Source organism: Haliotis rubra, unplaced genomic scaffold, assembly GCF_003918875.1.
Source record: "Haliotis rubra isolate DU_JTF1 unplaced genomic scaffold, ASM391887v1 Scf1368, whole genome shotgun sequence".
In the NCBI taxonomy this organism is placed as follows: Eukaryota; Metazoa; Mollusca; class Gastropoda; order Lepetellida; family Haliotidae; genus Haliotis; species Haliotis rubra.
Genome location: NW_025765301.1, coordinates 71,722 through 94,125, shown reverse-complemented (window position 1 = coordinate 94,125; position 22,404 = coordinate 71,722). Strand labels below are relative to the sequence as shown.

Below are 22,404 nucleotides of genomic sequence, written 5' to 3'. Positions count from 1 at the left end.
TAAATGTTCTATTAAACATCACGTGGTTGTGATTCACCCTTTGTGTGGCGGTCACGGCTGGGGGAGTATCTCAAACAAATCGAAAGTAGAGATTTTATGTGTTACTTCCCAGTTTGTATCATGTATACTAAGCAGCTCTCTCTCTCTCTGTCTGTCTCTCTCTTTCTCTCTTTCTCTTTTCTTTCTCTCTCTCTCTCTCTCTCTCTCTCTCTCTCTCTCTCTCTCTCTGGGGTACCGCCAGGTTGTATGCTACTGTTATACTGGTTTTGTTCCTTACATGTGTGGTATTGTTGTTGTATGAAGTTGTGTCTGTTTGGAAAGTGCGGAAGGGTGTTACCCAGCTTACATATATCGGTGTCGGTACCGACTGATGCAAGAGGGCACACACATCGAACGCTCACTGCACGCACGCACGCACATGCGTCGAGGGAACGTTGGGGGTGGCCCTAAGGGTTAAAGCGTTCGCTCGTCCGCCGAGATCTCCTCTCCTCTCCTCCTCTCCTCCTCTCTCTCTCTCCCCTCTCTCCTGCCTCTCTCTCCTCCTCTCTCCTCCTCTACTGTCTCCTCCCCTCTCTATCTCATATAACCGAGGTGTCTATATCTCACAATGTTTATATAAATACAAACTTGTTCTCGTCACTATATGTAGGCTGGAATATGTGTATTAAGTAAAATAATGTGTGTGAAAATAAAATATGTGTGTTAATAAAATAATAATGTGGTGTAGTAAATGGAGTGTGTGAAGTAAATATGTGTGTGATGATAGTAAAAATAATGTGTGTGAAGTAAAATGTGTGTGTATAAAATAATAATGTGTAAAGTAAAATAGTATGTGTAAGTAAAATGTGTGATTGTAAGTAAAAATAATGTGTGTGTAAATATGTATTAAGTAAATGTGTATTAATAGTGTGGTAGTAAAATGTGTGTGTGAAGTAAAATGTGTGTGTGTAAATGTGTGTAAAAATGTGTGTGTAAAAATGTGTAAGTAAATGTGTGTGTGTAGTAAAATAAATGTGTGTTAATAATGTAGAGTAAAAATAATGTAAAATATGTGTGATTAGTGTAAAATGTGTGTGATAATGTGTGTGAAGTAAAATAATGTGTGTTAGTAGTATAATGTATTAATGTGTGTGTGTGATTATTAGTAAAAAATAATATGTGAAGTAAAATATGATGTGTGTGAAGTAAAATATGTAGAAATTAAGTAAAATGTGTGTGTGTGTGAAGTAAAAATGTGTGTGTTAAAAAATATGTGTGTTAAATAAATATTAATGTGTGATGTGTAAAGTAATAAAAAATATAAAAATAATGTGTGTGTAAGTAAATAATGTGTGAATAAGTAAAATGTGTGTGTTATTAGTAAAATGTGTGTGTGTGTAAAATAAAATGTGTAAATAGTAAAATGTAAATATGTGTGATTATTGAAATGTCAAATTAATGTGTGTGTGTGTAAAATATTAATGTGTGTGTTAAATAAAATATGTATGTGTGGTAAAATATGTGTGAATAAATAAAATGTGTGTGTGTGTAAAATAAATATGTGTAATAAGTGTGTGTGTGTAAAATAAAATGTAATGTGTAAAATATGTGTGTGAAGTAAAATGTGTGTGATGTGGTAAAATAAGTGATAATGTGTGATGTGTGTAAGTAAAATAATGTGTGTGAGTAAAAGTGGAAGTATGTGTGTGATTAAAAATAATGTGTGTGTGTGTAAAATATGTGTGAATAAAATAATGTAAGTAAGTAAATATGTGTGAATTAAGTAAAAAAATAATGTGTGATTATTAAGTATGTAATGTGTAAGTAGTAAATATAATGTGTGTGTGTAAGTAAAATATAATGTGTGTTAAATAAATAGTAAAAAATGTGTAAATGTGATGTGTGTGTAATAAAAATGTGTGTAAGTAAAAATGTGTGTGTGAAATAAAATAGATTAATGTGATATATTAAAAATGTGTGTAAAATGTAAAAATGTAATATGTGTAATGTGTAGTAAAAATATGTGTGTAAGTAAAAAATGTGTGTGTAAAATGTATGTAAATGTGTGTAAATGTGTGTAAAAATAAAGATAATGTGATAAAAAGTAAAATATGTGTGTGAAGTAAAATATGTGTGTGTGTAAAAATAATGTGTGTAAGTAAAATATGTGTGATTATTAGTAAAAATATGTGTGTGTAAAATAATGTAAAAATAATGTGATGTGAAGTAAAATAATGTGTATGTAAAATGTGTGTTATTAAAATGTGTAAAAATGTGTGTGGTAAGTAAAATGTGTGTGTAAAATAATGTAATGTGTTAAAATTAAAAATATGTGTGTGATAAAGTAAAAATGTGGTTATGTGTATTAAATAAAAATATGTGTGTATTAAGTAGTAAATATGTGTGTGTGTAAAATGTATTGTAAAGTAAAATATGTAAAATGTATTAATGAAGTAAAAATATTAAAATGTAAATATGATAAAATGTGATGTGTGAGTAAAATATGTGTGTGTATATGGAAGTAAATAATGTGTTAATATGTAAAATGTAAAATGTAATGTGTAATTATTAAGTAAAATATGTGTGTGGAATAAATGTGTGTGTGTGTGTAAAATATGTGTGTGTAATAAAATGTGTGTGTGTGTAATAAATAATGTGATGTATTATTGATAAAAATAATGTGTAAAAGTAATATGTATGTGGTATGTAAAATATAATGTGTGTTAATAGTAAATAATGTGTAAGTAAAAAATATTAATGTGTAAGTAAAAATAATAAATATGATGTGTAGTAAATGTGTGTGTAAGTAAAAATATGTGTATTAAGTAAAAAATATGTAAAATGTGTGTGTAAAATATGTGTGAATATAAAAATAAAATGTGTGAGTAAAAAATATGTGTGTAAAAGTAAAATATAAAAATAATAATATGCATGTGTAATAAGTAATGTAAAATAATATGTAAAAGTAAATAATGATGTGTAAATAAATAATGTGTTATTAAGTAAAAAATAAATAATATGTAAGTAAAATATGTGTGTGTGTGTAAAAAATATAATATGTGGGTAAAAATGTGTGATGTGTAAATAAAATAATGTAAAAATAATAATGTTAATGTGTGTGTAAAAAAATATGTGTGATAATAAAAAAATGTGTGTAAAAAATGTATGTGCAATAAGTAAAATAATAATGTGTGAATGTAAAATAATGTAGTAATAGTAATATGTAAATAATGTGTGTAAAAATGTGTGTAATAAAAAATAAATGTGTAAGTAAATGTGTGTGATGAAATGTGTGTGTGTAAAAATAATGTGTGATAGTAATAAAATAGTGTAGTGTGTAATAAGTAAAATAATAATGTAAAATAATATGTGTGTAAAAATAATAATAAATGTAAAATATGATGTGTATATGTGTAAAAAAAATAATGTGTGTAAAATAAAAAAATAATGTGTGTAAGTAAAAAATGTGTGTGTAATATAATATGTAAAAATATTAATGTGTAAATGTACTAATGTGTGTAAAAAAATGTGTGAAAATGTATTAGTAAAATAAAAATGTATGTGTGAAATGTATATAATGTAAGTAATAAATATGTGTGTGTGTGTAAATAAAATATTGATTAAATAAAAATATGTGTAAAATAAAAAATGTGTAAGTAAATAATGTGTATTAAAAATAATGTGTGTGTAAGTAAAATATGTGTTAAGTTATGTGTAAAAATAATGTGTAAGTAAAATATGTAAAGTAAAAATATGTGTGTAATAAATAAATATTAATAGTAATGTAATTAGTAAAAATGATGTTAATGTGTAAGTAAAAATATGCATGTAATGTATATGTAAAAAATGTGTGTAAAGTAAATAATATTAGTAAAAATAATGTGTTGTGTATAAATTAGTAAATATGTGTAAGTAAAAAATGGTATAATATGTATTAAAAATATGTGTATTAGTAAATAATGTGTGTGAAATAGTAAATAATGTGTGTATTAAATAAATGTGTGTGTTATAAATGCTGATGTGTAAGTAAAATAATGTGTGTGTGTAAATACCACTTGCATAGATCTATGCTCATGCTGTTGATCACTGGATTGTCTGGTCCCGACTCGATTATTTACAGACAGCCGCCATATTGCTGGAATATTGCCGAGTGCGGCGCAAAACTACACTCACTCACTCCCTCACACACAGACACACACGAACTCACTCACACACTAACACACACCATGCCCCTTCCCCCAAAATAAAATAACAAAGTCAACCCTCCAAACGGCGTGCTACCTGCTCCTCCATACACACCATCCCAACCCGACACTGATCCCTCCTCCCGTCGGCAGACATTCAGATCGACGCACTCCCGTTCAAAGCTTCTCACCCAGACATACATCACTCTCTCAAGCAGTTACAATATCACAAACGCCCTTATTCGCTGCAGTCATGACTCGCACAACCCTGGCCCAGTTAAGATCAACATTCTACACTCCTCAAATTATAGGGAATTCATTCAACGACTTCACTCGGAGCAGTAAGAATCTGACGGCCTTGCTCTAATGCCCCGCTGGAGGGTAGCGACGCAGACTGACACTCGGTTCATTCTTTGTCATTAGCAAGTCTAGACAAGCCGACCACGAGGAACAAAATATGTTCCAATTTCATCTACATGATGATTTTGATGATGAATGTTGTTATTATTATTATGAACTCATCTTTCATTAAATAATATTTTCGTTGACTGATGCTTAAGCTAATAACCGGGACACAATAAGTTGATTTTTTAAAAATAAAGCCTACTTTTCTATTGCTTTAAATATTAACTTTCATTTTCCTCATATATGAATTGTTTCATTAACATTGCCAAAACGCTTAAACGTTAATTGGGACAAAATACTTTTGTCAGTTTCTTAACATACATATTTTATTGTAAAAGAAAAGTGTTCATAGATAGGTAACGCAACCGACTAAATTGTTATAACAAATAATAGTAATAATAATCCGGGCCGAATTAAACAAACCTTTGGTCTACCCACCTACCCAGTCCACCCGTGAAGATCCGTGTTAGAATTGGTCTTCAGTAGCCCATGCTTGAGCGATTGGGTGGTCAGGCTCACCCACTTGCGTACATCGATGTTCATGTTGTTGATCACTGGATTATCTGACTCGATTACAGACCGCACCCATATAGTCGGAATATTGGGAGTGCGACGTAAAACTAAACTAAACTCACTCACTCACTCACTCACTCACTCACTCACTCACTCACTCACTCACTCACTCACTCACTCACTCACCCACCAACCAACCCACCCACCCATCCACTCACTCACTCACTCACTCACTCACTCACTCACTCACTCACTCACTGTCCGTCCGGTCAAGCTCAGCAGTTGTTGATCCGACTCTGAAAAAAGCTGTCGGAAATGAAAACCAACTAAACTAAACTCACTAACTAAACTAAACTAAACTCACTAACTAAACTAAACTCACTCACTCACTCACTCACTCACTCACTCACTCACTCACTCACTCACTCACTCACTCACTCACTCACTCACTCACCCACCCACCCACCCACCCACTCACTCACTCACTCACTCACTCACTGTCCGTCCGGTCAAGCTCAGCAGTTGTTGATCCGACTCTGAAAAAAGCTGTCGGAAATGAAAACCAAGTTCCTCCGTCATTTGTAATTTCATTTTGAGTGCTAGCCGTTTTGCTGGCACCGTTCTGGGTTATGGACCTTCAAAAGAATGGGCGGAAGATTTGTGACTGTTACACTACATTTCAAAAGTAACTTCCCCTTCTTCCCTGAACATGTCGGCGAGATTCGGGGTAGTGGTGTAGCCTAATGGTTCACGCCGAAGACCCGGGTTCGATTCCCTGCACGGGTACAATGTGTGAAGCTCATTTCTGATATCCCATGCCGTGATATTGCCGGAGTATTGCTAAATGCGGCGTCAAACTCGCGCATTCGCTCGTACGATAATCGAGTCCATTTTGAAGCATTCAGATTATTGTGAAATTTTCACGATTCTTACAATTTTTGCAATAATATTGCAAAGAACTGAGGTACCTGCACACTACAGTTGTGCAGCTTTTAGAAAAAGACACACGGCGTTTTGGCCTTATTTTTAAGGGATCTAAGCTATCTTTTAGTCTCTATGCATTTTCTATTGAATTGCAGCAACATCGCGATGATTCGCTACACATTGTAATTATTCGAGACACAGGTAAGTAGTTTTTGTAAAGTACTGTAGTCTGGTTCCTAAGTAACTAATCAGAGGAAAACACAGCGGGATTGTTCCATCTCTTCGCCTTTGGTCGTTAAACACGACTTGCTAACAGCCCTAATGGATCCTTAACAAGTCGTTATCATCAGTGATACATACGCAGTTATGTTTAGAACTGTTGGGTATGATTGCATGTGATCTTGGTATTAGGCACGGAGAGTACACTCCGTACACAGAGGAGGATGTGGAGCTTTCTTTTGGCAATATTACCTCCTGGGATTTCTGCTTGCCGTTAGCGATTCTAGATGGGGATATCGTAAATAAAAAAGTTGTTTTATAATGAAAGGAAAAACTGGTTAGAGCAAGGTTTGCCAAACCTTGGTCGGTTGTCTTAACAGTTGTTTGGGTGATTTCATAGCTTCATTTCCTCTTCCGTTTAAGTACCGTTACAGCCATCAAATGATAGCAATAATAAGGATAAGAATAAGCACTAAACTCATCTCTACTTTATGACATTTGTGAATCTAGAAAGCACAAAAATAATGATTTAATTAAGAATAATTTAGAATAAATTCTAACAAGGATGCTGGTGGTGGTGATGACGATGATGATATAATGATGATGATGGTGATGATGATGATGATGATGATGATGATGATGTAGATGATGATGATGATGATGATGATGATGATGATGATGATGATGATGATGATGATGATGATGATGATGATGTAGATGATGATGTAGATGATGACGATGATGCTAAACATTTGTTTTTGGCGTCGTATTCTCACAAAACACGACTAAAGAAATCTCAATGAGGTGAAGCGAGTTTATTTAAGAACAGAAATCTGAAAAATACATGACAATATTACTGACAAAAGTAAAAGGAGACGTGTAAATGTTCGGGATTAGTCCTAATGATTAACCAAATTAATCATTTTATTCTTCAAAGAAACGACCAGCAGTAATTCATACTAACATTTTGTTCTTAATGTATTAAGGTGAGGTAAGGTGAAATTGGGTTTAACGTCGTGCTTGAGAATATTTCGCTCATATGACGACGTGCATGCGTGTGTATGTGTATGTGCGGCTGCTTGTACTAGCCCAGACTGAAGCTGGTTTATAGTGCTAGCCCACTGAGATACCATGCCGTAGTGAAGCATGAATACCCCACTCAGACACATTATACTGACTCCGAGCCGACCAGTCCTTGTTGTGCCCATTAATGCCGAGCGCCAGACAGGGACCAACAAGTACCATATTTTAACGTCTTTTGGTATGACGCGGTCGGGGGCGGACGCTCCAACCACTACACCACGTAGTGTATTCAGGCTTTAAAGATAACTAAATATTCATCTTCCTTGTGGATATGACCGCCGGTGGATAATTGTGAATGAAAAGAACAGTTATTTGACCTTTATATTCAGGAGGACATTCTCATTCAACCCCGTGCCTGTGGGCGGTCATAACCTGTTACTAATCTGTTAAACTGGTAATGGTTTCTGACGTACACAGCCGTCAATGCAATTATTAAACAATTCACACATAATTGTTAGCTTGGGCACGGAGCAAGTTTAATACCAGGTCATCATTATCGTGGATGGATGCAACAACATCCCCCTCCCTTACTCCTCCCCCGCCGACTGTGACATCATCACGCTCTGCATCAACAGGGACCACGAGTCAGCTGGAGGTGGTGGAGCCAAAGCTTCTTACTACTCTACGTCAGCACACGGCATGACTCTCCAACCAGCATCAGCATCCAACAAGGTGGCATGTGCGATACATCCTCATCTTCAATTACCCTCCTAACAACGTGGACCAAGCTGCCAAAATGTTGCCCGGTGGAAGTACAGACGTTGACACAAGTCTTCTGAAGAATTTCAGAGTCAAAATGTCAATAGATTTCCTCCGAAACCTCACTGCTTACAACAACTCTGGAGTCTATATTTTCAATGACAATGAAGAAGAGCCAATGGTGTTTACACCCGAGACGAGAATCGTTCCGGCGTTGTTTCTTATTATTTTTGTTGTGGGACTTATTGGGAATAGTCTGCTTGTGTACATCGTCGTTCGCCACGCCGCCATGCGCACCGTCACTAACCTGTACCTAGTGAACTTGTCTGTTGTGGATATATTGTTTCTGGTGGCATGCGTACCTCTTACCTCAGTTGCCTATGGAATTACCGACTGGCCATTTGGCGACGGTTTATGTAAGTACTGTCTATGCTTTTATTTTATTTCTTAATTATATTTTTTTTACTTATGGTAAAATGGTAAACCACGCCAATATCAACAAATAAACAGCGATACATTTGTCATGTTACAAAGAGCTTTCAAAGGCGTGGACCCGTAAAGGTCCAGGTTAAAATTGGTCTTAAGCAACCTATGCTTGTCTCCCCGTGAAGATCTGGGTTAGAATTGGTCTTCAGTAACCCATGCTTATGGTACCCATAAAGATCTAGGTTAGCATATCTTCAGCAACCCACGCTTGTCGTAAAAGGCGGCTAACGGGATCGGGTGCTCAGGCTAGCCAACTTGCTTGACACATGTCATCGGTTCCCATTTGCGTATATCGATGCTCATGATGTTGATCACTGGATTGTTTGGTCCAGGCTCGATTATTTACAGACTGCTGCCACATAGCGGGAATTTTGCTGAGTGCGCACGGCGTTCCACAGCAAACAAACAAACAAAACAAAACAAAACAAAACAAAACAAAACCATTGGGTCATGAACCTGATATCCATTAATCTATCCATATGTGTTTTTTTTCCTAATTTCAAAACTCAACGAACAAGAGAAGGGCTGGCGATTTCTTTTTCATGAAGACTTAAACAAATGTCTTTAATTTGTTGCAAGTTATTATTATAACCATTTTAATGTTTTAAACTCTTAGCACCAGTCCTATTATGACTTTAAGAGGTAGATCTAGTCGTTTTGATTTCCTATGGAATTTAAATAATTATATTGAAATTCACATATAAACAAATAAATATACGTGAAGAGAGATTCGGCTGACCTATATCAGAGAAAGGAGTATTTTTATATAACATTGGGAAATACATTTAAGAAGTGGCTGGGTAAATTGAAAAAGGAACACATTATAAGTCGATTGGGATATATGGTAAGTCAGAGAAAAAATATAGCCTTAAATGAACGATTGAGATTTGTCTAACTCCGCCATAGACGTGAACCAGATTGTAAAACATGTCGGCACAGGTTGGTGCCGAGTAATATAAACATTAGGGCGAATTTTGGGTTCGAACCCACGTTACTAGGAGTTTGGTATGCCAAAGGGAGGTAACCCTATACAGGGACTTACTGAGACGTAGGGATTCGCTTTCTAAGAGTGCTTTAAATAACGTTCCTCGAGATACCCGTTTACAGTTAGTTGTACGCCACTTGCTGGTACAATTTGGTAACTGGAAACCAATAAACACCTCGGAATTGGGCTATGATTACATGGGTGGTGGGGTATCCCAGTGGTTAAAGCGTTCCCTCGTCACGCTGAAGGCCCAGGTTCGTTTCCATGGGTACAATGTGTGAAGTCTATTTCTGGTGTCACCCGCTGTGATGTTGCTGGGATATTGCTAAAAGCGGCGTAAAACCAAACTCACTCACTCATCATAACTACACGTGGGCACTGCTCTGGTTTTACTATCACATGACACACGGCACATGACACATGACACACGACACACGGTACATGACACACGACACACGGCACATGACACACTGTAACGACCTGCTTGACGTAAATAACACATGTCCTTGTTTTTTCGCCATCTCTGGGACCAACCAAATATTTGTATAACCTCATAACGTCCAGCTATCATTGCAGCGATGTTGTTTTTTAAAAAGGAATTACGCAATGTTCATGGTCTCGATTATTGTTTTTTCAGTTTTAGCAAACTATGTTTTTTGCAAGGTACGCGACCCCTGAATATACGGATAAGCCGAAATAATTTTTATTACCCTCGTTACATCCGGATATTTTGTTCATCTAAGCATCACACTACAGGCACTGAAAACTTAAACGGTCCATGTTTATAAGAAAATCTGTAATTAATTAATTAATTAATCAACCTTTTAACTAATAATTGGAATAGATTGTGAAACAAAATTTCCCTGAAACTATCATAAAATAAGTCTAATCTAAAACACCTTGTTTGTTGAATGCAGTAGTAATACAATGGAAACTGACAATGTCTCATTTGGCCAGTGATAATGAAATTGATAAATGAAGTGCAGCAGAAGTCTTTACTTGCTGTAATTTCGAACCCTGGCAGCGTGGGTTGTATGTTCCCCGGGGAGCTGAGAATAAAAAATAAAAACGAGAGCAATAATGTTGTGCCTTGTGCCTATTTTTCGGTGTGGATTCATGGCATTGGTCGTACAGTACTAGCTATAGGTACTCGTGGTTCAAGCATGGAAGTACAAGCGAGGCCAAATATCTCATGAATCTTGCCAATAACATATGTGTCTGAGGGGACAGACATCTTTCTGATATTAATGATTGTTTGGGATTTATGCGTAAGGACAGTGTCAGGTTTATATCTTTGATGGGCATTTAGTGTCAAGTTTATTGGCCTGGATCGTCTAAACAAAACTGTAATTGCTATTTTCCATGCCGCCCACTACCCAATCTTCGTCGTACCATGGATGGACCTCTGAGTCAAAACCACAAGCATGGCGAGGACGGTAATGAAAGAATCCAGCCACGCCATCATGTCGCTAAAGACATTGTTTTTACCAACGCTGAGCACCCAATGACATATTTGTATTCATAGCTGTTCCAGATTATGTCTCCTCGCGTGTTACACTTAACGTTAATTATGGATTGTGTTGTTTCCGGATCATGTACTGGGTATAATTTTCATAACAAGGGTCCAGTTAATATGTTACTTTTAAAAGTTGTCTTGCTTATAATCTTGTTCTGGCTTACTTCTGTTTGGTATCTGTTCTGGGCTGGTCCCATTCATAATAGTCGAGATGTTGATCTATTGTACATGCATCACTGCAGTAGAGATCATGGATATGTCTTGCAGGCATAACTTGTCACCTCTCATGCCGCGGAACGCTGCCGGCGTGCAAATAAAGTTCAGTCCAGGCGTCAGCTGTGCCATATATGTGGCCATTGGTGTTAAATAGGCAATGTCAATAATGTTTTAATGTTTCTCCATCTTTTGTTAATCCTTACTGTTATCAATTTAGATGGATGCCTGGAATACAGCCGCCACACATGGTTATAACACATTTTGTCACAATTGTTTGTCACGCATGGTTGTCACAATTGTTTGTCACACACGGTTGTCAAAATTATTTGTCACACACGGTTGTCACAATTATTTCTCACACATGGTTTTTACAATTGTTTGACACATATGGTTGTCACAATTGTTTGCCACACGTGTTTTTTACAATTGTTTGTCAAATATGGTTGTGACAATTGCTAGCCACACATGGTTTTTACAATTGTTTGTGACACAAAGTTGTCACAATTGTTTGCCACACATGGTTGTCAAACATAGTTGTCACACAAATATAAACAAGTAAATTTACGTAATTGTTTGTCACACATGGTTGTCCCACTTGTTTGTCACACATGGTTGTCACAATTGTTTGTCATGGTTGTCACAATGGTTTGTCACAATTGTTTGTCACACATGGTTGTCACAAATGTTTGTCACACATGGTTTTTACAATTGTTTGCCACACATGTTTTTTACAATTGTTTGCAAAACATGGTTTTTAGAATTGTTTGTCACACATGACTGTCACAATTGCTTGTCACACATGGTTTTTCCAATTGTTTGGCACACATGGTTGTCACAATTGTTTGTCTCACATGGCAGTCACAATTGTTTGGCACACAAGGTTTTTACAATATTTGGCTCACATAGTTGTCACAATTGTTTGTCACACATGGTTTTTACACGTGGTTGTCGCAATCGTTTGCCACACACGGTTCTTGCAAATGTTTGTCACAATTGTTTGCCACTCATGGTTGTCCCGCATGGTTGTCAAACATAGTTGTCACACAAATATAAACAAGTAAATCTACGCAATATTAAAAGCGTAAAGATCTCTTTCAATATACGTAAGAAATCGATTCCAAAAAGGAGAATCGATTGTACAATTACGACTCCGTCATGAGCATGCGTTTATGAATCACTATCACAGAGTAATGACACCGGGTGTCACCCAACCAATGAAACCCATCACAAACACATGAGAAGGCAAGTCAATTGTCCACCTAAAACTGGGGGAAGTTATATCAAAATAGGGAATTGCATCGGACATCATTTGTAGTCATTGGTGCGTCAAAGTTGGAAGGTCCTTCTCATACCAGCAGAAGAACTTTTGAAAACTTTTGAGGACCTTGAACGTTGTAACATTGATCAAATAAACTTTTGCAGTATTTGAAATCTTCGTTAAAAGAGCATGCTTGATTGCACTTATAAACGCTGGGGGTCATAGACATCTCTCACCATTAAGGGAAAGGGGACTACTGAAAGTTTAAAGCCTTCATTTTGTCTTACAGCCTGGTGGAGGTATTTTCTGCAATTTATATTGTAAAGCATTTATTCCTGCACAGGAGAAGTTCAATACAGAGGAGTGTGTATGGTTTTAAGCCGCTTTTAGCAATATTCCAGCAACATCACGGCGGGGACACCAGAAATGGGCTTCACACATTGTACCCATGTGGGGAATCGAACCCGGGTCTTGGGCGTGACGAGCCGAGGCTGAAGCCATTAGACTATCCCACCTCCCTCGAAGAAGTTGAATAGAATGAGGTGTAAAGAATAATTTATCTTCCACATGTGGTTATATTTCATCAAATGCATGGAGTAAACGTTTCCAACTGTATTTATTAATCCAGAGTTTATCATTTTCTTGTTTCTTTATTTCAGGTAAATTTGTCAACTACACCATGGGCGTCTGTCTTGCCGTCAGTGTGATGACCTTGGCTGCTACTGGCCTTGATCGCTACTATGCTATTATACATCCTGTGAGGTCAAGGACGTTTAGGTTGGTATATGAATATACAACTTTTATCAGTTATCACAGAAAGATGATAAATCATGAAACGTTGGATTTTGAATGTGGGAAAACGGACGGATGGGTGTGGTTGGGCCCTTATCTTTGAGTACCACGCACGCTTTCAAACTGAAATAAAACAAAATGTTTTAGAGCTTTTCTCACACATAAAGGAGATACGATATAATTGTATTTCACTATTATCACCTCGGAAGGTGTTAAACCAAAAGCATATGCTCACAATTGCGATTGGAATAAGCAAAAAGAATTTAAATAAACCGTTTTCGTGTCTATGAGGTGAGGTTAGGTTAAATGGGGTTTAAATTCGTACTTAAGAATATTTCGCTCATATGACGACATGCATGCGTGTGTATGTGTATGTGCGGCTGCTTGTACTAGTCCAGACTTAAGCTGGTTTTATAGTGCTAGCCCACTGAGATACCATGCCGCAGCGAAGCATGACTACCCCACTCAGACACATTATACTGACTCCGAGCCGACCAAACCTTGTTGTACTCATTAATGCCGAGCGCCAGGCAGGGACCAACGAGTACCATATTTTAAGGTCTTTTGGTATGACGCGGCCGGGATCGAACCCGCGACCTTCCGCTGTTCGGGCGGACGCTCTAACCACTACACCACGGAGGTGGTTCGTGTCTATGAAAGCGAAACACAGTTCTGTCCTTGTTCGTGTTTCCCATATCGTATGTGCAGGCAAGCCATCAATAACCCACATCAGGAGATTGAATTCATGGTTTGGGCAGAATCCTGTTTGGGGACTAGGGATGGTTGGGTAGCCTGTTAAAGTGTTCGTTCGTCACGCCGAAGATCAGGGTTCGATTCCCCACATGGGTACAATGTGTGAAGCCTATTTCTGGTGTCCGCGCCGTGATATATCTGGAAAAGTGCTAAAAACGGCGCAAAACTAAACTCACTCACTCACTTAGGGATTATGGTACACATAAAAAGCGAAACCTATAAGAGATAGTGGGAATGTTGATTTTGTTTATTCAAGAAACGTTCAATACAAATGTAATATAGAACGGCGTAAGCCAATATTAGTGAACTGGTGTATGGTGCCAGTGCGTCCGTTAAACATTAACATATTACAGGATGTTTTTTAGACTGCGCGAAAGTGTCATAGAAAGGACATTAACAGCTAATGCACGTGCAAGTTGAGATTTCCATGTACAGTGACACTGGTTCTAAACAATCAAACGTCAAACAATAGCTTGTCAAGAGGGAATGTGTGAAAAGTGTGAGTGAGTGAGTATGGTTTTACGCCGCTTTTAGCAATATTCCAGCCATATCGCGACAGGGGGACACCAGAAATGGGCTTCACACATTGTACCTATGGAATCGAACCCGGGTCTTTGGCGTGACGAGCCAACGCTTTAGACACTATGCTACCCCACCGCCCCTGTGAAAGATGTGACTATCACAAGTTTTATCGTTGGATCAAATTAGATGACTTATGCACATTTAATTTAACACATGAACTTTGTAAGCTAGCCCATGCGTCTCTTTTTTGAAGAGTGTATTTATACATATTTCAGTTGTAAGTGGTACATTTGGCATGAGCAGAGTGTTTGAGGTCAAATGCGTAATGAAATGAACGTGTACTTCAACAACAAGACAGTCCTTCAACAACAAGAATGACAATCAACAGTTCAAGACGCCTCACCGAGTTCTCTACTGACGTTTGAATGTATTACATGTGGTAATTAAATCCGTAACCCCTGTCAGCACGAACGCCATCGATATAATGTCCTTATGACAAACTCTGCCTGGTTGATGATACTCGGTCCTCGTGTAGTGCAGGGAGTTGGAATTGATAGCCTCCACTGTCACTGTGTTCTGTTGTCCTAATTCATTACTTTCAGATATCCATTCATACAATGTTCACCGATATTTTGCTATTACGTCACGTCGAATCTGTATCGGCAGAGGGGTGATGGGGTAGCCTAGTGGTTAAAGCGTTGGCTCGTCACGCCGAAGACCCGGGTTCGATTCCCCACATGGGTACAATGTGTGAAGCCCATTTCTGGTGTCCCCCGCCGTGATATTGCTGGAATATTGCTAAAAGCGGCTTAAAACTAAACTCAGTCAGTCAGTATCGGCAGAGATCGAGGTTGTTATCTGGCGTTACCATCTGTTATCAGTGTAGGAAAGATAGCCCGTCCCAACGTCCGAGACGGGTGAATTTTGTGGAGGACGGGTTAAAAAAATATCTAGTCCGTCCTCATGTCGGGTCAATTTTAGCAGACTAATGACATATATATAATGATTATAACCTTTTTGAATATTTACTGCCGAAGGTGTTTTATTTATATGTGGAGGACAGGCTAGATTTTGGCAGGACTGGTAAAAAATTTGACCTGCCAGTCCTGTGGACAGGCTAGATTTTCTACATCTTTCCTACACTGCTGTTATGTAAACAAATCAAATGAAACGTTTTTCTATTGATATTGAGCCGATGTATGAATTTCCCCAAATAACCTTCTTTACAATTTATATATCGAATATTGACATATGCAGAAGGCATGTATACCCAGAGCATGATTGAGTGTGGTTTTACGCCGCACTGAGCAATTGTCCAGCAAATATACGACTAGTGACCCCTGTAACTGTCTCACACTATGTACCCATATGGGAATCGAATACGGATTATGGGGTTGGCGAGCGAACACCTTTATCACTAGACTAGCCCGCCTCCTTGGAACGTACCTAAGTCCATCGTAATGTTATCCCTCTAAGACTGGCCTTTCTCTTTCTGTTTCAGAACCTCAAAGCGAGCAATGGCTATAATGCTTGGAATCTGGGTTGCATCAGTTCTCATCATGGTACCAAGAGCATTCTTATACGGTCTCAGTGAACTGTGGCACTTACACGACATGAGGATGTTCTGCAACCGCCACCAGGGGGCGCACGACCGGATCTGGATCATACGGAGGAAGGTCGACTCCATCTTGATGTTCCTGACCATGTTTCTGCTTCCGCAACTGATTCTGAGCTTCTGTCACTGCAGGATCGTTCGGAAACTCTGGACAAGCGTCAGACCAGGGTCAAGGCCGAACGACATTTCCCTGACTGCCCTTAGGGCAAGGAGGAAGATAGCTAAAATAATATTTGCAATTACTGTAGCTTTTGGTGTTGGTTGGCTGCCAATCCATATTGTAAGACTTCACGAAGATTTCATCGGCTCGGGAAACAAAATAATTTTCAAAGACAGGGAAGTATTTGCCCTTTGTTTTTCTTATGGAGCAAATGCGATTAATCCAATAATATATTGCCTGTTAAGTGGAAACTTTAGGTACCACTTTAAAATGGCAATAATGTGCAAGAGGCACCCCAGTAGAAGGGTGAGGAGATTTCTTTCAACTTCACAGCGTCACATGCAGGAGGTAAGGAACTGTGACGTCAATCCTTCAGGACGTTCAAACAGGCACAGGGACCAAGGTATGCCATGTTGTCGAAATGACCACCTGTCCCCAATCGTTCACAGTCACAGAAGAAGTCGAACCCAGACCATGGCCCGTATTGGACTCGATGGATGTTATGTTCAGCAACCACTGTTTGGTGTGTCCTTCCAGCGAATGGATTTACCATCTGTAGTTTAAAGATTATCAAATACAGCTGTGTTGTGTAGATGGATATCAACCTCTGGAGGATGGTGTTTTATAGATAGCAGTTTGACAGTGGGATGGGGATGTGTCTACTGTGGAATATTGCGAATGCAATGTGCATTATATAAGAAGTTTATAGTTCTCAAGAACAAGCTAATGTATCGTCCGAGCGGTAAGACCACTTAAAATATGACTTGGAAGGTTGGAAGGATTTTATTTATTTTGTCACTCCTTTGCCTTAAATTTATAAAGGTAAACTTGATTCTACTGTACCACGTGACATTCTCTAGTCACGAACCATGCTTTTTACGAACTTAAAGGGACGAGTTTAATAATGTTCCCTGCTGTTTACCATAAGCATGTTGTGAGCTAAAGGTTGGAATGCATTGAGTGAGTGAGTGGGTTTAGTTTTGCCACACTCAGCAATATTCCAGCAATATGGCGACGGTCTGTAAATAATCGAGTCTGGACCAGACAATCCAATGATCAACAGCATGAGCATGGGATCTACGCAGCTGGGATACGATGACATGTGTCAACCAAGTCAGCGAGCCTGACCACCCGATCCCGTTAGTCGCCTCTTACGACAAGCATGGGTTACTGAAGAGCAATTCTAATGCATTGAGAGATGACACGCTAAACACAATCTTATAAGTATACATGGTATATAGGTGCGAGGATAGGTACGAGGCGGGCATGACGAAGGACTGAAACATACACTTCGAAGTAAATATCCACACACATGAATATCCAGTATCCGATACAGTAAACAGCCTTCAAACTGCCTATATTTGATGAGCCTATATCTAGTAATCATAGCCGACCTGGCTTACTTTCGAAACTAATGGCAACGAATAACCTCAGGTTGAAAAGGAACAGTCCGATTCTACCTGTGTAAAAATCGATTCAAATTTATATTACTGAAAGAGTTGAGGGCTGACTTATCCTATCATGCCAGTCTCGTTTATTATCTGCAATATGAATGAATCGGGAGGCCCTTAAACTATTTAGATTAGAAATACACAAACTCAATCGAGCCTTGCGAAAGCACAAGAAGAGCAAATAGAGGATGGGTTTGGCACAATATATGACTTAGCTTCAGCGGTATCCCACAGTGCGGACAGTTGCTCATGCGGTTAATCATAGGTCGGACTCGACCATTTACATGTCTGTCAGGAAGACAGCTTACAGCGACCTTCACCCCATCAGCGGATGTGAGAGACATCGTTTTGTCGTGATATACATTCCGAATGCCCGCGTGTGGACAAACATACGACAATGAGTGGGATAATTCTTTGTGTTTGTGACAGTGGTCTGGGAACAGCAATTTTGTGATGTTCAATTTGTGTTATTATGTTGTGCCGAACGTTAAATATTGTTTTCTGTCGAACGGTAATAAAACATTCTTACCCATTGTATAGCAAGGCGCTGTTGATTAACTAAGTGTTCATGAGGCTACATGAGACACTGCTGCTACATGTGATACTGTTGCTAGGCTACATAAGACACTACTGCTACATGTGTCACTGTTGCTAGGCTACATAAGACACTACTGCTACATGTGTTACTGTTGCTAGGCTACATGAGACACTACTGCTACATGTGTCACTGTTGCTAGGCTACATGAAACACTACTGCTACATGTTTCACTGTAGCTAGGCTACATGAGACACTACTTCTGCATGTGTTACTGTTGCTAGGCTACATGAGACACTACTGCTACATGCGTTGCTGTTGCTAGGCTACATGACACACTGCTGCTAAATGTTCCACTGTTCCTAGGCTACATCAGACACTGCTGCTACATATGTTACTTTTGCAAGGCTACATGAGACACTACTGCTACATGTGTCACTGTTGCTAGGCTACATGAGACACTACTGCTACATGTGTTACTGTTGCTAGGCTACATGAGACACTACTTCTGCATGTGTTACTGTTGCTAGGCTACATGAGACACTGCTGCTACAGGTGTTGGTGTTGCTAGGCTACATGTGTTTACTGTTGCTAGGCTACATGAGACACTACTTCTGCATGTGTTACTGTTGCTAGGCTACATGAAGCACTGCTGCTACATGTGTTACTGTTGCTATGCTACATGAGACACTGTTGCTACATATGTTTTTGTTGCTAGGCTACATGAGACACTGCTGCTACATGTGTTACTGTTGCTGGGCTACATGAGGCACTGCTGCTACATGTGTTAGTGTTGCTAGGCTACATGAGACACTGCTGCTACATGTTACTGTTGCTAGGCTACATCAGACACTACTGCTACATGTTACTGTTGCTATGCTACATGAGACACTGCTGCTACATGTTACTGTTGCTAGGCTACATGAGACACTGCTGCTACATGTGTTAGTGTTGCTAGGCCACATGAGACACTACTTCATGCATGTGTTACTGTTGCTAGGCTACATGAGACCCTGCTGCTACATGTGTCACTGTTGCTAGGCTACATGAGACACTACTGCTACATGTGTCACTGTTGCTAGGCTACATGAGACACTGCTGCTATAGTTACTGTTGCTAGGCTACATGAGACACTGCTGCTCCATGTGTTAGTGTTGCTAGGCTACATGAGACACTGCTGCTACATGCGTTACTGTTGCTAGGCTACATGAGACACTGCTGCTACATGTGTCAGTGTTGCTAGGCTACATGAGACACTACTTCTGCACGTGTCACTATTGCTAAGCTATATGAGACACTACAGCTACATGTGTTACTGTTGCTAGGCTGCATGAGACACTACTGCTACATATGTCAGTGTTGCTAATCTACATGAGACACTGCTGCTACATGTGTTACTGTTGCTAGGCTACATCAGACACTGCTACTACATGTGTTGGTGTGCTAGGCTACAAGAGACACTGTTACATGTGTTGGTGTTGCTAGGCAACATGAGACACTGTTACATGTGTTAGTGCTGCTAGGCTACAAGAAACACTTCTTCTACGTGTGTTACTGTTGCTAGGATACATGAGACACTGTTTTAAATATTGAAATAATATTTTCATTTATAAAACTCGTCAAAGATGTAGTGTCAAACTCGCTTTCGCTCGTATGATACCAAATCATTAACTCGTTTAATAAAAGATGGTATTACACGGAAGGTCGTTAAGTATCATCTACTTACAATACAAGACCAAATGGAGTCCTAAACAATCCTATTTTTCAGGCCAAGAGCTAAGGAACTCTTCACTTGCTAAATCATTCTAGACTTGAGTGGGGCGCCAATTACATTTATTCCCAAGGGTCTGGGAGATTCCAAAGGGTCTCCTCAAGGGGTTTGTTCACTTGACATGTGTCTTTTAGAATGTCATCCCACAGTACATACAAGCCACTCCAACCCATCGCACTCACTGACTCTGGCTCCCTAGTCCACTCACATTCATACCACACACTGGCAACAAGGGGACTTATTGAGAACTGCCAGCGTTAAGCACTCTCCGTCTGATTTACTGTCCTACATCCCAACTGAAGCAGTATCCTGTAATACACTGATTCTTTCCACCTGCGGAAAGAGAAGTACAATTCAAGTGTCGAAGTGCTTTCTGTTGTGTACAGCGGTGAAGTCAAACAGACCGACATTGATGGAAACCCAGGTCAACGCGCTCTTGCTTGGGACAGGATATAACTGTTGTTGATATACCAGGAGTAGGTAAAACGCTTTACTATTAACTGTTACTGTTAACGTAAGCTGACTCAAGACTTTACAGGACGAAATTTCATCAAAGCACGTAGGTTTCTGTTCCATGTACTTGTGAATGAGTACAATTTTGCGCAGCTTTTAACGGTATTTAAGAAACTTCAATGAGCTTCACTGGGAAGGTTCATCGCGGAAACGAACCCGAACATTCTACGCACAAACACTTCACCAACATGGCTAGCCTGCAGCTCCTGCCAGAGATACAATCATTCGTGGCGGAAATTATCGGGGAAATGGTTTCTATAAGCGTCTTTAAAATAATATTTCCTTCACACACACCGCTCGTGTGGTATCGACTGACGTTGGATAGCGCGGATTTCGGGTGACCACTCTTGTTGACAATCAAACAAACAAACAAACAAACAAACAAACGAACAAACAAGCAAAACGCATCTTTCGGAGGAACAAGTCGGCATGGATCCGAATCCGAACAAACAAACAAAACGTATCTTTTGGAAGAACACGTCGGCATGGATCCGAACAAACAAACAAAACGTATCTTTCGGAGGAACACGCCGGCATGGATCCGAATCCGAACAAACAAACAAAACGCATCTTTTGGAAGAACGCGTCGGCATGGATCCGAATCCGAACAAACAAACAAAACGTATCTTTCGGAGGAACACGCCGGCATGGATCCGAACCCGTGGATCCGGTAACACCAAACTCTGAACATCCAACTTGTCACTCCGATTCCTTTGGAAATTGTAGATATCTTTCATAGGGACACATCCTCAACTAACAATTAAATGTTAGTGTGAAGAAAACTGTCTTGAGTCCCCTGCCGTGATATTGCTGAAATATTGCTGAAATATTGCTAAAGGTGGCGTAAACTAAACTCACTCACTCCACGCCGCAGGGACATGCTGTGAGCGCTTACAACATGATGGATTTTATTACCCCGGATGATCCAACTTAGCAGTGACAAAGTTAAAACGCGATTAATTCAAACAGTAGATATAAAGCGAAATAATGAATACTTTTAAATATTTGCAGAAAGAACTTTTACATCAAATGTCCTGTACACATAGACTTACAAAAAGTGACGCCGCTTATAAATATTCCAGAACCCACGGGCCTTCTCCATTCCATAGACTACCCCACCGAAATCTCAAAACCCTTTCCATTCAAAGCAGCCAGTCAGAGTCGATTGTACAGTTGTGACTATATCATGAGCAGATATATGTGTTACAGCTGTATGATGTTGTTTGTAAACAATTCGGGTCTGGACCAGACAATCCAGTGATTGTCACCATGCGATACGATGACAGAACATGTGTTTATGAATCACTAAGATATAGTGATGATACCAGGTGTTCGATGCCACTTTCAGATGTAATAAGATGGGATACAGAGAAAATAACACTGACTACGGATGTCATGCATGATAGGGAAAAAAATAATATAAGGTGTCTACTTTAGATAAAATGAGTGAGTTAGGTTTTACTCCGCTTTGAGCAATAGCCCAGCAAGAAAAAACATGTTGTGGAATCGAACACTGCTGCTACATGTGTTACTGTTGCTAGGCTACATAAGACACTACTGCTACATGTGTTACTGTTGCTAAGCTACATAAGACACTACTGCTACATGTGTTACTGTTGCTAGGCTACATAAGACACTACTGCTACATGTGTTACTGTTGCTAGGCTACATAAGACACTACTGCTACATGTGTACTGTTGCTAGGCTACATAAGACACTACTGCTACATGTGTCACTGTTGCTAGGCTACATAAGACACTACTGCTACATGTGTTGCTGTTGCTAGGCTACATAAGACACTACTGCTACATGTGTCACTGTTGCT

The 22,404-nt window shown here is 39.0% G+C and overlaps 1 protein-coding gene across 1 annotated transcript; it reads left to right on the top strand.

Annotated features, from left to right (window-relative positions):
• Nucleotides 1–8,103: 8,103 nt before the first annotated feature.
• LOC124268174 (G-protein coupled receptor 54-like) lies at nt 8,104–20,075 on the top strand. The gene is made up of 4 exons (XM_046703197.1): nt 8,104–8,422; nt 13,127–13,244; nt 16,036–16,354; nt 20,064–20,075. The coding sequence occupies exons 1-4, from the start codon at nt 8,104–8,106 to the stop codon at nt 20,073–20,075; spliced, it is 768 nt and encodes a 255-aa protein (XP_046559153.1).
• The last annotated feature ends 2,329 nt before the right edge of the window (nt 20,076–22,404 follow it).